The sequence below is a fragment of the Betta splendens genome, chromosome 24 (genome assembly GCF_900634795.4).
Source record: "Betta splendens chromosome 24, fBetSpl5.4, whole genome shotgun sequence".
In the NCBI taxonomy this organism is placed as follows: Eukaryota; Metazoa; Chordata; class Actinopteri; order Anabantiformes; family Osphronemidae; genus Betta; species Betta splendens.
The window spans coordinates 10,986,635-11,001,566 of NC_040901.2; the positions used below are offsets into that span (position 1 = coordinate 10,986,635).

Genomic DNA, 14,932 nt, shown 5'->3' on the forward strand with positions numbered 1-14,932 from the left:
CCAAGCCTTTATCACGGGATTGGTCCAATTCATTTCCTTTGACTCGTTGATTTGTTATGTAAATATAATTATATTCCAAACGCCATCATTCTTTTATTTTGACAGTCGTGAGGGTGGGAGGGTCTGATGAATTTACAGTAGCTGGAGGAACGTGAGAGTGATGCATCGCCGCTTGGCGCCGAACGGCAACAGGCCGTTCGTTCCCAATGAAACGCCACCAGCGCAGTCAATCACTCCCCTCGCGTTAATGGGAGACTTTTTTTTTTCCCCGAGACCACTTTAATTATCACACTCCACGCGTTGCAATTAGAATAGTGCTTCTCTGCATTATTAATTTAAGACAGAGACAAATGGAGGCGAAGGGAGCGGCGTTAATGCGCAGGGGTCGGCGGCGTCGGGTTCCGGACGCGTCGACATCAGCGCCTCGATGAGGCTCAGCATCAATTACTCCACCTGCTTCTGGTGCCAAGAACCTGTGAATGAACTTATTGACTTCAAGCACGTCTCTATTAACTTGTGAATACCTGGAGTTCATCTGTAAATACCTGGAGAAAGTCATGTTCACCTTGAGACATGGCAACGCTTTCTGCTCAGATTCCACAGAATTTAGTTTCATAAACTGTATGATTTAGAGTATTTTCTCTGATTGAGTTTTCTATAGATACAGTATAAGATTAGCTCTTTTGCTCTCATCCCTTCAGGTGTATTAGCGCTAATATCACGGTAGACGTTATACCTGACTCCCTGCGTTCGAGAGGAGCCGAGGATGGATTTCCTCCTGTCACCGCTTTACTGTTACTCCATGGGTTTCCAACCGCTGCGCCTCTGGCACTGATCCAGCAACTGGGTGTAAAGACAAAACCTCCTTCGCTGCTCAGTCTCTCTAGGAGATGACAGCATCGTCCTCCGCCCAGCTGTGCCCAACACCTGGGCCGGAACGTGAGTGATGTCATGGATGAACCAGCGGCTGATCGTGAGGGGGGCAGAGAGAGGATGGGAGGGGGCAGATTCTCGGGTCCAGACACGGGGGGCGTTCTTGTCCCTTGGCCGCTGCCGACGCTGTTCCGCTGTCACGCGGTGATGCCATAATTACAGAGCTGGCGCCAACGACAGACAGCCGCCGCCCACTTAGCTGGGAAATCAGCACAGGCAGCACCATTACACAAGTCCGGCTCCCGGGCTCAACGGTCCACGCTGGTGTGGACGGCGGGCGCGCTTCCGTACAGACCACGTGCAGGTGCGTCCTCACAAGAGGAATGGAGTAATCACTTTTCAACCTGGAGGCTGAGATTTAATCAAAACTTTCCCGGCAATCAGTATGAATGATGCTCCGCTCTAGTGCTACAAGGCCCTCGACACATATGATGCTCTCCTCCGTAGAGCAGTTATTGGTGCGCGCTCTGTGATTAGGCCCCGGTCCCCGCGAACGATGGCGCGCGGCAGCGCCGGCCCATTATTATCCCCGCCACATTCATCTCACCGAGACCATTGATTTGCAATTAGTCCAGCCGCGGCGCTACACACTCAGGTCTCACTCGTACAACCGGGTACAGCGTCTTGGTTAGCGTGCGCCGCGCCCGGCTAATGCGGCGCCGGATGAGGCATGCGGCCCGTGTGGTGTTGTCAACGTCCACCGCGATACTCTCAATTGTTGTGTGTATAAGTATGCAGGCGGAGCGGTGGTGTGTGCGTCGCCTCCTCCTCCTCCTCGCTGAGGGACGCTGGCGGTTTTATCAAACCCTGACTGGGAAGATAGATGGCTCTGAATAGGGCGGCCTAATGTAAAAGTGTGTGGAGTATAGCGGAGGGGGAGATAAGCAGCAGCTGGCCATTTCTCTCTGGCTGCGTCGGGGTACAGGGCCTTAAATCACCTGTTATCTCCCACAGCCTCAGCCAGACGCTAATGGTCATCACAGCGGGCTGAACCGCGCTGGCAGCGGCGGGGGGGTGACGGGGGGAGGGGGGCGAGCTCCCGGCCGCCCCTCCACCTCCACCGCCTCCGCTTCACACGGACGGAGCAGACGTGCCCTCCACTCACAGTCCGTCCGCTCGCTGTTTCCATTGCTCTGTATTAATATGGCATCATTATGACGTCAGCGCTAATGACACACAGAGCTGCAAACAACAGGAGCCACAGGTTGGGAGTGAGTGGGGAGAACAGGTGGGAGCCATGACTGAGCCGGTGAGAGAGCTGCCGGGTTGATTTTAAGCAAAGAGGGGGAAGATTGACACCCTGCAACCCTCTGGTCCCTTGGAACCTCGGCCCCGAGTGGAACCAGCCAGGATTACAATAACCATTTCCATTTCCTGTTCCTTTTTCCACGAGTCCGTCCGAATTAGTTCTGCTGCCCAAGGACAACGACATCAAGGGTTTGTTCTGATCATGGTCCTCTGAGGATGAATCCTGAATGCCTTTCACATTTTGTACACCAACATCAGGTTAGATTGACAATTTACAGTTCAGCAATAATGTAACTCACTACTGTATAAAAATGATTCAAATAAAAGTCTGTTGATAGAGAGGAGAAATGCTTTTGTTTTAACACAAACTTGTGTGATGGAAACGTGACCCGCTGAGAGCGCGCGTTTGAAACCAACCTCTCTGCTTTTCATAGCAAGCCCCGACTTCACGTGGGAGGTTTCCACCAGCAATTACAGCGCGAACGCCGAGAAAGAACCTGCTAAAAAACCTGAAACGCTCTCTGTCAGGAGCGGCGGCCAATTAAGGGAATAATTAAACGAACTAACGTCTCTCTTAAACGACTGTTACAGGCCTCTGTGACAGCAGCGAGTGTGTTTTAATTAAAGTGCCCTCCAGTTAGCGCCTGCGTTTATAGAAGCCACGAGGGAGCGTTTCCCGGGGAAAAGGAGACGTTCGACGAGCCGCCGCACGCTGCGTGTGCGCCGCGAACGCCTCGTCAGCGCCGGATGAATTGGCTGCGAGTTGTTGAAATTCAAATAAAAGCAATGAACCCATCGTTCCTCCTCACCAGTGCCAGAAAGCTCATCTTCGGGGCTTTTCCTTATAGGCGTCCGATGAAGAAAGTAACAAGACAGCCCGTAAATAAGACACAGAGTGAGATCATAAATGATTTAGACGTGCAGGAAGTAGGACGGTGAAAAAGGAGAGCGCTTAAATGACAAACCTGTGTTTTTAGGGCAGCGGTGTCATGTAGCTGTCATTAGGAATATCTAAATGAGGGGCCGCAAAGTCTACTGATGTTGGCATCGGTTTGAAGTGTGAATCAAAGTGAGGTTTGAAAAATGTCTGCAGCTGAAACATCTGGAAAACGTATTCATCCCCGCTGAATGATTTATAAAACAAACTGGCGGTGCTTTTTGAAGGCAGGAGATGGCTGAATCGCGGGATGCCAAAACGATCTCGATTTTAGAAGCCGGGCCTTCCTTTTTAGGCCGATATGAAAAGACGAGCTTCAGGTAATGACTTTTTACTCTTCAAAAATAGACGGGGATCCTTCAGGAAATGAACCCTTTAAATATAAAAAGCCTTGATTTTCAGTTTGGAATGTGTGTAATGTGTCTGAAGCATGTTCAGCCTGATTGGAGGAGCAGGTGTCGCCCGTTAAGAGTATGATGAGCAGAGGGAGGAACAGAATCCGGCTCCGAGCAGAAATGATGTGTTGGTTTCTCAAGTTTATTTGATCTGTGGTTATCAAAGACAATGCCCAAAAACATAAGTTATGAAAACAAAAGCCTTCATGGATTTGATATGACACATTATCATCTTTAAACATAGGCATATTTTTCCTCATTTATTTTAAAACATCAATGCTAAAAGTAAAAAAACAAAAAAAAACAAAAAAACAAATAAGATTAAAAAAACACATGTGGACAGAAGAGACAGCGGAGATGCCAGAAAAAGGGCTCAATCCCAGTGGAGTGCTTCGTTCGGCTCCCGTGTCCGCGCGCGCCGTGACGTGGCCACGCTCCGCCCAGTCACCGGCAGAGTGGCAGGAGATCGCCCTGGGGGGGGTGAGGATGAGGATGAGGACAGACCCCACCGTCTCCAGTCTCCCACCGGGGCGTGGGGAGGAAATGCAAGAATAAAATGACACACACGCACGCACGCACACACACACTGTACAGTACACAACAAGCCTCAAACACACCAAAGTAAGACCATCAGAGACACTCGATAAAAGCACTGTATGGTAATATAAAATTAATTGCACATGTAGAGACAAGATGGAGGAAGCACAGTGATTGGAGCGGGGGGGGGGCAGCATGGCGAAAACAGGATACAGTACATTCAGTAAAAAAAACTAAACAGGGAGAAAGAACAAAGGCAAGAATTAAAACCACTGAAAAATCTAAACAATTTTCCTTCCAGTTTGTCGCGTGTATTTTTTCCAGTCACTGATTCGCAGCCCACTCGGGGGGTGAGCCCGTCTTACAGTAGTCCCAACCTGGTGTCGAGCGGCGCGCGCTCGGTCAGTCGTGTAGGATTTTAATTGTTTTCTTGCTGTGTTTAAAAATCAATGTTCAACGTCTAACGTCTCTACAGACCCGACGTCGGGGCGCCGGACGGGGGAGCGGTGGGAGGGTGCGAGTCGTCCGTAAACCTGACGTACTGTATGCACAGGCATCGACACATTCGCTCACGCACGCACACACGCACACACACGCACGCTGCCACGCATTAAACACACAGTGCATTTTCATTCCCATCACCCCTGGGTGCAGGATTCTTCTTTTCTTCTCAGCTTCGCGCGCTGACTCCGCCTCCCTCCTCTGTACAAAAGCAGCCTCCTTCTCCGGCTTTGGAGTCTGCGTGGTCCTCCTCTATCTTCCTCTTCCTCTTTGAATTATTTTTTTGTAAATTTCTTCTTCTACTTGTTTTGAGAGCTGAGCAGTTTGTCTGCCTCGGGGTACATGGGGTACTTCACCGTCTCGATCTTCTCCTTGACCTTGTAGGAGGGGTAGAGGCCGGTGCGGCCCAGTTTGCGGTTGATGCCCTTGGAGTAGCCGTCCCAGTGGTTGCCCGCCACGCCGATCACGTCGCCCGGCTCCAGGGGGATGTCCTCGCCGTTGCGCGGCTGGTGTGGGTAGATGGCGATCTGGTTGTGGGCGTTTTGGCCTCCGAAGTAGTAGATGTCGTCCAGGGAGTAGAAGAAGGAGGAGGCGTCCGGGTGCAGCGTCTGCATGATCTCGTACGCCACGCGGCACACCTGGCACACAAACACAAGCAGGGTTATTCTGGTGCCAGTTTGGAACTGGGACTGGGACTGGCTTTGGTGGTAAAGAGGTATCACTTGGGTTTTGGTAAATGTGCCTGTAAGTCATTTTAGTCAAACAACAGAAGTGGAGAAACACTGACCTGTGAGGAGAAGGTGCAAACCAGGAAGTCGGTCTGCGACAGGAAGTGGATGTCCAGGATGACGCCTCGCAGCGAGTTCTCGGTGTAGCGGTTGTGAAGACCCGCCGACCACGAGATGGAGTTGTCGCTGATGAACTCGTAGTCTGGATACCTGGGAGGGACGAACAGCGGGACAGGGCGGGTCAGACACACGCACACATGCACACACACGCACACGCACACGCACACACACACACACACACACACACACACACACACACACACACACACACACACACACACTGACTTGGTCTTGGCTTCCTGCAGCAGCGAGGGGTCGTCGGTGGCCAGGTAAACCCGCTTCTTGTCGATATGAACGCGCCTGGCGAGCAGCTGGAACTGCTCCTCCACATGAAGCATGTACTCTTCTATGGGATGGAAGGCGGCCTCTGTCCCCACCTTGTCCGTCCTCCTCACGTGGACTCTGCAGGCAGACAGACAGACAGGCAGGCGTTAGATCCGCTGGAGAGCTTCCTCCCATTTATGCCCATTTCATGTTCAAGCATTTCTGTCCTTATATTTCTCAGTGGGAATGTGTAAATTAATCATAACTGGGGTAAAGAAGGTGACAGAAGATCTCTTGAAGCTGATAAATTAATCATCAACGCTACGGCTGCTGCCGCTGAAGTTTAAAAGGATTGATGTTAATATTTTCTATTTCTACAGACAAAATGCTGCTCTGAACCCAACAACAGTAAATGATGTATAATAGATGACAACAGCATTTCATTTTCGTGCCAAAGTAAAATTAACCCCCTTCACCCAAAAAACACAGAACAGCACTTAAATGGCAGACTTTTAATCTGTCTTGGTATAAACACAAACAAAACATGAAGGGATCAGAGACGAGACTAAAACGGCAAAGAAAAAGCAACCGGCGTGTGGAACGCAGCGAGGCGGGAAGATGGACGGGAAGAAAAATTACTAACGCAACTGCAATTTTTTCGCATACTTGTCATCGCATTCAGAAGCATGGACAAAGAAAGAAAGAGCGCTGTCGCTGCTCGGACGCATGAGAGACGCGTCGCTCTGACGGCACCAGGACAGAGCGAGTCCAAAACCTGTGACCTGTGGCTTTTCATCAAAGGCTGTTCTAACATACTGGTAACTGGTACCACTGGTTCTAATGGACTGTCACACAGACAGTCCTGTGAAACATGATTTTATGGGTCGATTGTAACCGAATCTGAAAGTGAGGAACTCAAAAAACACTGCGGCCAACTAGTTTCTCAGGAGGACGACGGGACATTCGTTTCCCAACATTCACGTCCCAGAGCCCCATTTGTGGTCCTCACCGCATTGGGCGGCGTCTGCGGCGACGTACGGGTTTGTTAGACACGCACCGCAAACAACAAAACTGGGTTTTATTTCGCTCATTTTTCCCCATAATGTTTGTTGGAGAAAGAGAACAAACGAGCTGTACCTAATTCTACCGCTGGCCAGAGATCAATGAGCGGCTACCGGGGACGCTCAGCTTTATTTACGTGGCGAATAAAGCCGATGGAACGGAGGCGAGGGCGGAATCTTTCATTGGCTCGACGTCTCTGGGATCGGACAGAGGTCTCGACTTCAGGCTCGGCCGCCCTCTGTCAGACTCGCTCTCTCCAGCTTCCTGGCCGCTTTCATGTCTGCTGTTTATTGTTCCTGCGAAGCCTCTTTGTCTCTTTGTCTCTCTCTCTCTCCCTCTCTCTCTGAGGCATCGCTTGGCTCTCAGCTTTCTCCTCCCTCCGCCTCCGCCTCCGCACTGACCCACTCCACTTCATGGTAGCTGCACGAGCATACATTAAAGACACTCGGCACGGTGAATGTTGATTTTAGCAGAATGTCACCATGGCACATAGACAGAGGAGCCGATTAGTCTGGGGCCGGCTCGCTGGCTGCCCGTCAGCTGTGATGAGGAAGACAAACAGCAGCTCTGGGCTACTTGGCTTTTGAACTAAAGCATCCATTAGCATTTGAATCATCACAAAACAGCTCGTGGCATATTAATATAAAGCCGGTGGAATCACTGCTTATGCAACATGTAAAATATGTTGAAATTCTTATTAATATTCACCCTCAGTGTTTATAATTATAGATGGATGATAAATAAAAGGAAAATCCCAGATTAGGCTCCTTAATAAGGTGCTGAATTGCATCCACACAGCTTTACCGCCTCACTGCACAGATAGGAGAGAAATTCTCTGAAACTCGACTGACGGACGGACACTTCAGAGGCAAACCTCCCCCCGTCCTGCGTTTTAGTGCTGTCTGACACATCACTCCCGAATCCCCCCGTTGGCGCTTCTCTCCATCTAGTCATTTAAATGGTCACTGATATGATGCACATCGGGGTCGAAACTGAATCTGAGTTATGCTTTGCGTTCGCATACTCAAGTAGTTCTTCAACAGCAGATCCCTGCTTCACTGGTTATCTGATGCCAATTAAATGTAGTCTATAGGGTTAAAGCTACACTACATATTATTATTTATAATTATAGAGTTCTCTCTTGTTAGTTTCACAATAGCTTCTTCAGGCTTTGGGCACATGCCTCATAAATAACCAGATTTAAAGGTGCAGCTTGTGATTCCTTAAAGAGTGTAGTCTTAATTTGCTTTACAGGCTTTTGTGGGGATCCGACCTGACTAGAACACACACACACACACACACACACACACACACACACTGTATCGAGAAGCCGCCTCTCGGTAACGGCATCGCCATGGTGATAACACTGCTGTAGTGTCAGCAGCAGAAGACGAAGTGGAAAAAAAGCCTCGCAGCATCGTTTTATTTTTTCCTCACCGACTGTCTTTGCAGTCATTAAGCGGCGTTAGACGGGAGCAGGATGTAGCTGCGCTGCTTCCAGCCTTCCTGCAGCTCACGTCCTCAGGGAGCAACAGCTAGAGAGGGACTGGGTGCACACGGGGGTCAGGGGGCGTCCCGGGGACAAGGTGGAGGTCCCCACTCGCGCACAGGACATGCATGGGCCTTCGTCTGTTCTGCTGACGGCAGCAAACAGCCACTTTGCTCATCAGCATCAGTGCAGAGTGGATTGTACTGTACAGTGCTTCATTTCAATAATCTCCTCCTCAGTGATGCAGAGGAAAAGAAGGGTTGGACACGTACCCAAAGAACAGTGGCAGGGAGAGAATGGGTGCAAATCTCTGCCTGGGGAACGTTAGGGGGAGGCGAGTGTGAAATGTAGACATGTGAAGAACCTGAGACCAAGACTGAGGAACGATCACAAATGAGAGAAAAAGTTGGGACGAGTTGGAAAAAATAAATGGGAAAAGAGGAGTCAAAGAGCGCTGGGCGAAAGGAGAAGGCAGCTGCCGGAGTGATGAAAGGCGCAGGTAGAAAGCTAAAGTGAAGAGCATCTGAGGGGAGAGCGGCGACGATCGCTCGCAGCGAAATGGAAAGAAGGAGGAGGTGGGGAACAGAAAGCGCCGCTGAATGAAGGGCGAGCGGCTCGTGCTACTGTGAACACATGGATGCGAGAGGTTTGAAGTGGGTGACGGAGCTAAACTAGGCTGACTTCACAAACCGCTAGATCACTCGGAGCGCTTGTTTTAAAGTGCTGCTTCCACCGGGCGGGCGGAGACGGCGTCGGGGGACGGCGACGAAACTTTAGGAAAGTGTGTGAAAGTCGTCTGACAGACAGCAGTCTCTGCAGCGCTCCGCTGCTCGTTACTGTACGTCCTAATTGATAAGGGCGCAAATCAGCCGGCGTCATCCGCTCGTTATTGTCGCCCTTAAACGGGGAATCGCGGGATTTGTTGACAATAACAGATCGCAGGCTGCAGCCGTCGTTATCCTTTAATTGACGACAACTATTGCAGATTAAGGGGTAGCAGAGCGGCCGACTAATCTAATCGTTTGTAATGCGGTGACAAACGCACGGCGGGCTGCACTTCCCAAGTCTGGCTCGCGTTTGCGGATTTTCAAATTAGTCACGGGTGTTTTTAGTATCGAACAATACGACGAGATATTAGCGCAGTATCAGTGGATTGTCAGTGTTAAATGACTGGGATCAGTTTAAAGCCTAAAAGCCTCCCTGGGACATTAAACAAGGCAGAATCAGACAATAAAAAGCGAAAGCGTGAATAAATTAATTAGTCAAATAAAACACTGCCATTGGATCACACAGCCTTAAACACAGCGGATTAACCTTTCATTAACCTCACCCAAAGCAGTTTGTGTAGCATCACCACGCTTCCTGGCGTCTTTGTTTTCCCCTCTGTTTACTTTTTAGAAATTACTGCATCATTATGGAAGCATCCCAGGCAGCGGAGTGAACCGATGCTCTTACCCGATGATGGGGTGCTTGAAGCCCAGCTTGGCAGTGCTCTGCTGGATCTCCTTCTCCAGCCACGCCTGAGGCCGCACCAGGTACTTCACGAACTGGGACACCCACCAGACGGAGGGGTCGCCGTGGAGACGCTGCAGGCGCGGGGCCAGGTCTTCGGGGATGGCCAGCGGCAGGTAGGGGGGGCGGGGGTGCAGGCTGTCGACGATCGGCAGCTCCACAACCTGGACGTCTTTATCGTGGGCCTCCCCTGGAGCAGCAGGTGTAGAATGAGGGTTAGAGTCAGAGAAGCGGCTGTCAATGGCATTATCAAAACGAATGCGCTGCTTTGTGATGCAGCGTGGTCCTGCAGTATTTTTCTGTAGCCAATTAATCTTCAGCAATATGAATCCAAATCCTTCAACCCCCCCCGAGTCTGATCTCATGTGACTGACAGCTGCTCTCTGCCTGTCCTTGCTCAAAGGCCGAGGTAAGCTCCTCTCCATTACTGCTGTGGGGCCAGAGGCTGGGGCCGGGGTGCTGCTGCAGCACTGGCCCCTTTAGGCTCAGGTCTGCTTGGCAGAATCCCTGGAAAGAGGGTTGAGCCGTTCCCATCACGAAGGTCACACACACAACCGTGAACAAAAGGAGGACGCACACACCCTGGACTGACACTCGCACACGCCGGGGTCTCACGGACGGTCGGCCCAACGGCCGCTATTAACGGGGGTCCAAATAAAACACAATAAAAACGTGCACTAACCGACACAAGGGCACACGCGTGCACACTAAGCCTGGGCTAATCTCATCACACCAGAAGGGAGACACTGGCAGACACAACCTTCGCTCTCGTTCCGTCTCGAAACCCGAGGACTCTGTTTCCCGTCTCTAAACCCACATTTAGGCGAACGCCAGCGCGTGACTCGCGCTCGCTTCCCGCCACGACGGGTCCTGACGTGACAATAAACTTCATAATGACTCATTAAAAATGGCCTCTGATGGAGACGATGCATAAAAAAAAACAAGGACGGAAACAGAGGCTTCAATTTGCCGAGTACATGCTGGTGCTTGAACTGAATATAAATTGGTACAACATTAAATATTGAACAGAAAAAAATATTCCCAGTCCTGTCTTTGCTTATATAACAGCACTGGCATGATTCGTATTAGGGGGAACGGGTGGATTCTGAGGCCTGCACTTCTTGGCACACATATGCACAAAGGCAGTATGTCTTCCTCCCACAGCTACTTAATTAGATCACAAAGCTTTTCTTAATTTCATCTCGACTCCGGAGCATCTGTGCGCGTTTCCGGTTCGTATCAAAGCTTAAAGCAGATGTGACGGCGCCAACACGGAGCCCCATTTCTTAACGTGGACCTAGAATGCTTCAAGATCAACACAGCTCTAGATAAACAATAGAGAGCCTCTCTGTTCATCAAACACTGGAGTTTTTAAGCTAAGACGACTCTTGTTCCAGTATTTACAGTACGTGGTGGGGAACAGGCCGTTCTCATGCAGTATCTTTACAGGAAACCTCAAAGGACCGCGCTTCACTCGGCAAATTAGCCGTCGGGTTAATGAGGCTTTAGCTTCCCTTGGTCGTCTTCTACCAGGTGTTAGACAGTGGTGGCTTCGTCACAGTGTCCAGAAATAAATATAAAAACAGCAATGAGCATCAATCGGCCAAAGCTGCAGCGGAGGTTTGAAGAGAATGACTTTATTTGGTTAAAAGCAGAAATGTGTCTGTAGTGGTAAGAATTGTCAAGGATTAAAATCAGTAGTCTTGATTGATACAAAAAGAAAAATCCAGTCAGATGCTGTTTTACTTTGTCAAAGTTCTTACACTGCCTCTAGAAGATAAGAGTTTCTTTGCCGATCCCAGCTTCTGGCTGAACGTGGCTGCTGTACTGGCAAAGTGAAAACGGAAGACAAACTACAAACAGATTCAGATTCGATTAAACTGAAACTTATTTGATACTGTTAGTATTAGGATCATCTAACAGACTCAGAATGGGGAGGGGATGGTGTTTGTGGAGAGACCGGATGTCATATATGGATCTTTAGGAGGCTGTTTGCAAGAAGGACACCAGAGGAAGACGTTAGATAGCGGAAAAGGACGCGTGAAAGGCAGGAGAATAAGAGAGGAACGGTGCGGGAGATAAGACGGGAGAGCCCAGGAGAGCAGGAGTCAAATGAAGCGATAGGAGGGGAAAAATGAAGCGCGGACGGGATGCGATGATGAGAACAAGACAGCAATAAAGCCAGGAAGTGATAGAGAGAGAGAGCGGCGCGAGCTGCAAATCAGCGCTGATCTCCATTCACGGACGCGATTGGTTATGTCAGCTTAGCAGATGCAAACACACTTGTACCGCGGGACGATCCATTAATCATATTAAAAACCACAATTTCGGTTCAGACGCCGGCGCAATCTCTTTCATAAATGACTGTGCTGCGTTTGCATTAGAAGGGAGACGTCGCCCCAAACAAGGCCATGGATCTTTGGTCTGAGCTTCTCTGGTTCCCAGACGAAACCACCCCATGGGCTGCTGCGGAATACTAATAACGCACATAAATAACCAGAAGCCTACACGTAGAATATTCCCACTTTGTTAGCATCAGGAGGAGAGCCAACGTCACACGCAGAGGTCAAGCAAGTTAATACACTTTTGCTATAATTGCTAAATCCTTTCATCGTCAGCGGTGACAGATATTCCCGGGGGACAGGACTCGATGGATCAAAACTCTAGGAAACGACGGCAATAACAAATGATTCCCTCTGTATCCGTGGAAACCCGCTGCACCTGTTGTTGAGGAACCTACCTGACCAGTGTCCGGTGGTGGCCCCGGAGCGGTCGGTGCAGGTGTTGCTGACGGGCAGGAAGACGGTCTCCCAGCCGCCGGGGGCGTAGCGCCAGTTGTGCGACTCCAGGATGAGGGTGCGCTGGGTGCCGTAGGCGATCATGAAGCAGTAGACGACGTGGTGGAGCTGGCAGCCGTAGCCGCAGCCCTTATTGATGTTACACACCAGCTTCCTGGCCTTGCTGCAGTCGGGAGGGTTCTAAGGGAGAAGTGGAGAGACAGGTTTTATTGCTCGACCCCCGTCTTGTATCCCTCAAAGCCCTGCTTTCTGACTTGTAATAACACATGCCTCATATTGTTTTCCTTTTCCTCTGTCACATACTCCACTCCAATTATTTTTCTTACTTGTTTACCTGCCACACTCAATTGCAGAATTCCTTTTTCATGCTCTTTTTCCCATCTATTTTTTAGCTTTCTTATTATTAAAGTTGGATATTTTTATATTTTCTATTAAAAACTACTCTGTGTAGTCAAAGACTTTTGGTGGAGATAAAGTTGGTGAACAAAAATGAAAAGTGATGCTTTTTTACTTTGCTTCTTGCACATTGGTTCTCCTCTCCTTGTAATTATTTTCATTTCCACCCACCTCTCTTATATTGTACTACTCTTTTAATCATCGTACCTCCTCCTTTCATGATCCTTATCCCACCCCACCTCTCATTCTCATTGCTCATCTCATAAATTAGCTGTAATATCACAAACTCTGCGGGGAACGGAGCCAAATGAGAGACGCTGAGCGAATAGACAAGGACTTCTCCATTTGTTCTGCAAAAAAACAGTAAAGGCAGCAGTGTGAGACACGCTGTGTTGTCGATGAGTCGCCGGGAAGGTTGTGATTCGCTCGGCAGCCAGTCTGAGCAACTCTGCAACGCTCGTGCCAACCGGCTTTCTAAACAGCAATTACCGGCTGATGGGAGTGTTTTCCTCATTAGGCTGCTGCAGCTGTGGATAGTTCACAGTAATCAGGCCGCCCGGCACCCACCGGCTAATGCTGCCTATCACACACCAGCAGAGGAGAGGAAGAGGAAGAGAGGGAGGAGGAGGAGGAACGGCGAGGTGAGGGGATGAGAGGATGAGAAAGCACGGGAGATTAAATGAAAGGGACGACAGGAAGCAACAGAAACGAGGGGCACGAATGAGAAAAGCATTGAGAGGCTCCTCCAGGTGCTGAAAAACGATTACCACCGCTGCTGTCCAATAACAGCAGCCATCCAGCTGACAGAACGAGCCGCGCAGGTATTCCCTCTGACTTACAGGCTTCACGACTCGGCCCCGAGGTGCCGGCGAATCTGTCGCGCTGATCATTTACAAAAGAGGACCCGGGCGAAACCCGTCTGGCAACAAAGCCGCACACCCGAGCCACTGTGTCTGTATGAGATCAACGCGCGGCGCCGAGGCCACCATCGGATCCCAGGTTGATAATGATGAGGTTTGAATGACTCTGAAACGCGGAGAGACTCGGTTCAAGGATAATGACGGCAGCTGCGTGTACAAAGGCTGCCTGTGAGTACGGCGGTGCACCGGAGGTTAAGTGTCTGTTCAAACGGTCTGCTTTTGAGTGGGAAACACAGCGATGCGGCTCACAGAGACCACGGCGACACTGTTTACGCAGAAAGTATGGCTGAACACAAGTGCACGTGGGAAGCTGCACGTCAAGCTCAGGTAATTCTCCACGTCAGAGGAAGACAGAACAGCTGTGGCTGCTCTGAGGCCTAAATATTAAAGCTATGAACACAAGAAATGAGTCTGAGTAGCTACTAGATTCCCTCCACTGTAAACTGATCTAAAAACGCAATGCTCTGCTGTTTCGATGGTTAGTTGCGTAACCACCTTTATATGACAGCAGCTTGAAATGCTTCAGCCTCAACAAATAAGAAAGAAGTAGTGTAAAATCGTCATGTGAGCCATTGTTAATTCAAAGCCTTTTCTTACTGCAGCTTTAGGGATCAGAGCTTTAAGGCCTCGTACACTCTCAGCGACTGATAAATGATCTGGGGGAATGCAGCACAAAAACACCAAAGATCAAAAGCCTGATTTTGCTCATTACTAATAGTCTCATAGTGCAGAAATAGATGAAAAGCACGGCCAACAGAAATCCATCTGAGGAAGTAAGTCATGAATGGACAGATGGAGCAGACGCAGGGACGTAGTTAGTTACACTAGGAATGAAGAGAGAGGAGGCTGGTACGGGTGGCGGAGACAGGAAGGAGGAGCCTGTCTGTGTGCGCTAGCAGAACACACACACATGCATCAACCATCAACTTCGCCATTGACTCTGTGTGTGTGTGTATGTGTGTGTGTGTGCGCGCGCCGCCTGGTTGTGTCGGTGAATCCATCTGTACAGAAGTCTGTGTGTGATGAATTAGTGATGGCAGCTGGTGGAGCGGTGTGATCCCTCAGCAGCGGTGACAGCAGCTGTTAGTGGCG

At 49.9% G+C, this 14,932-nt stretch overlaps 1 protein-coding gene across 2 annotated transcripts in view; it reads right to left on the minus strand.

Moving 5' to 3' along the window:
- Positions 1-3,634: 3,634 nt before the first annotated feature.
- Positions 3,635-14,932, minus strand: part of fut8b (fucosyltransferase 8b (alpha (1,6) fucosyltransferase)) — a 49,140-nt gene continuing 37,842 nt past the window's right edge. For both annotated transcript variants that reach the window (XM_029141689.3, XM_055506545.1), the window contains exons 6-10: positions 12,467-12,704; positions 9,670-9,916; positions 5,625-5,801; positions 5,339-5,489; positions 3,635-5,189 (exon numbers count right to left, since the gene is read on the minus strand). In XM_029141689.3, the coding sequence (XP_028997522.1) occupies positions 4,851-5,189; positions 5,339-5,489; positions 5,625-5,801; positions 9,670-9,916; positions 12,467-12,704 (1,152 nt within the window). In that variant the 3' untranslated portion in view covers positions 3,635-4,850. The remainder of the gene's footprint in view (positions 5,190-5,338; positions 5,490-5,624; positions 5,802-9,669; positions 9,917-12,466; positions 12,705-14,932) is intronic.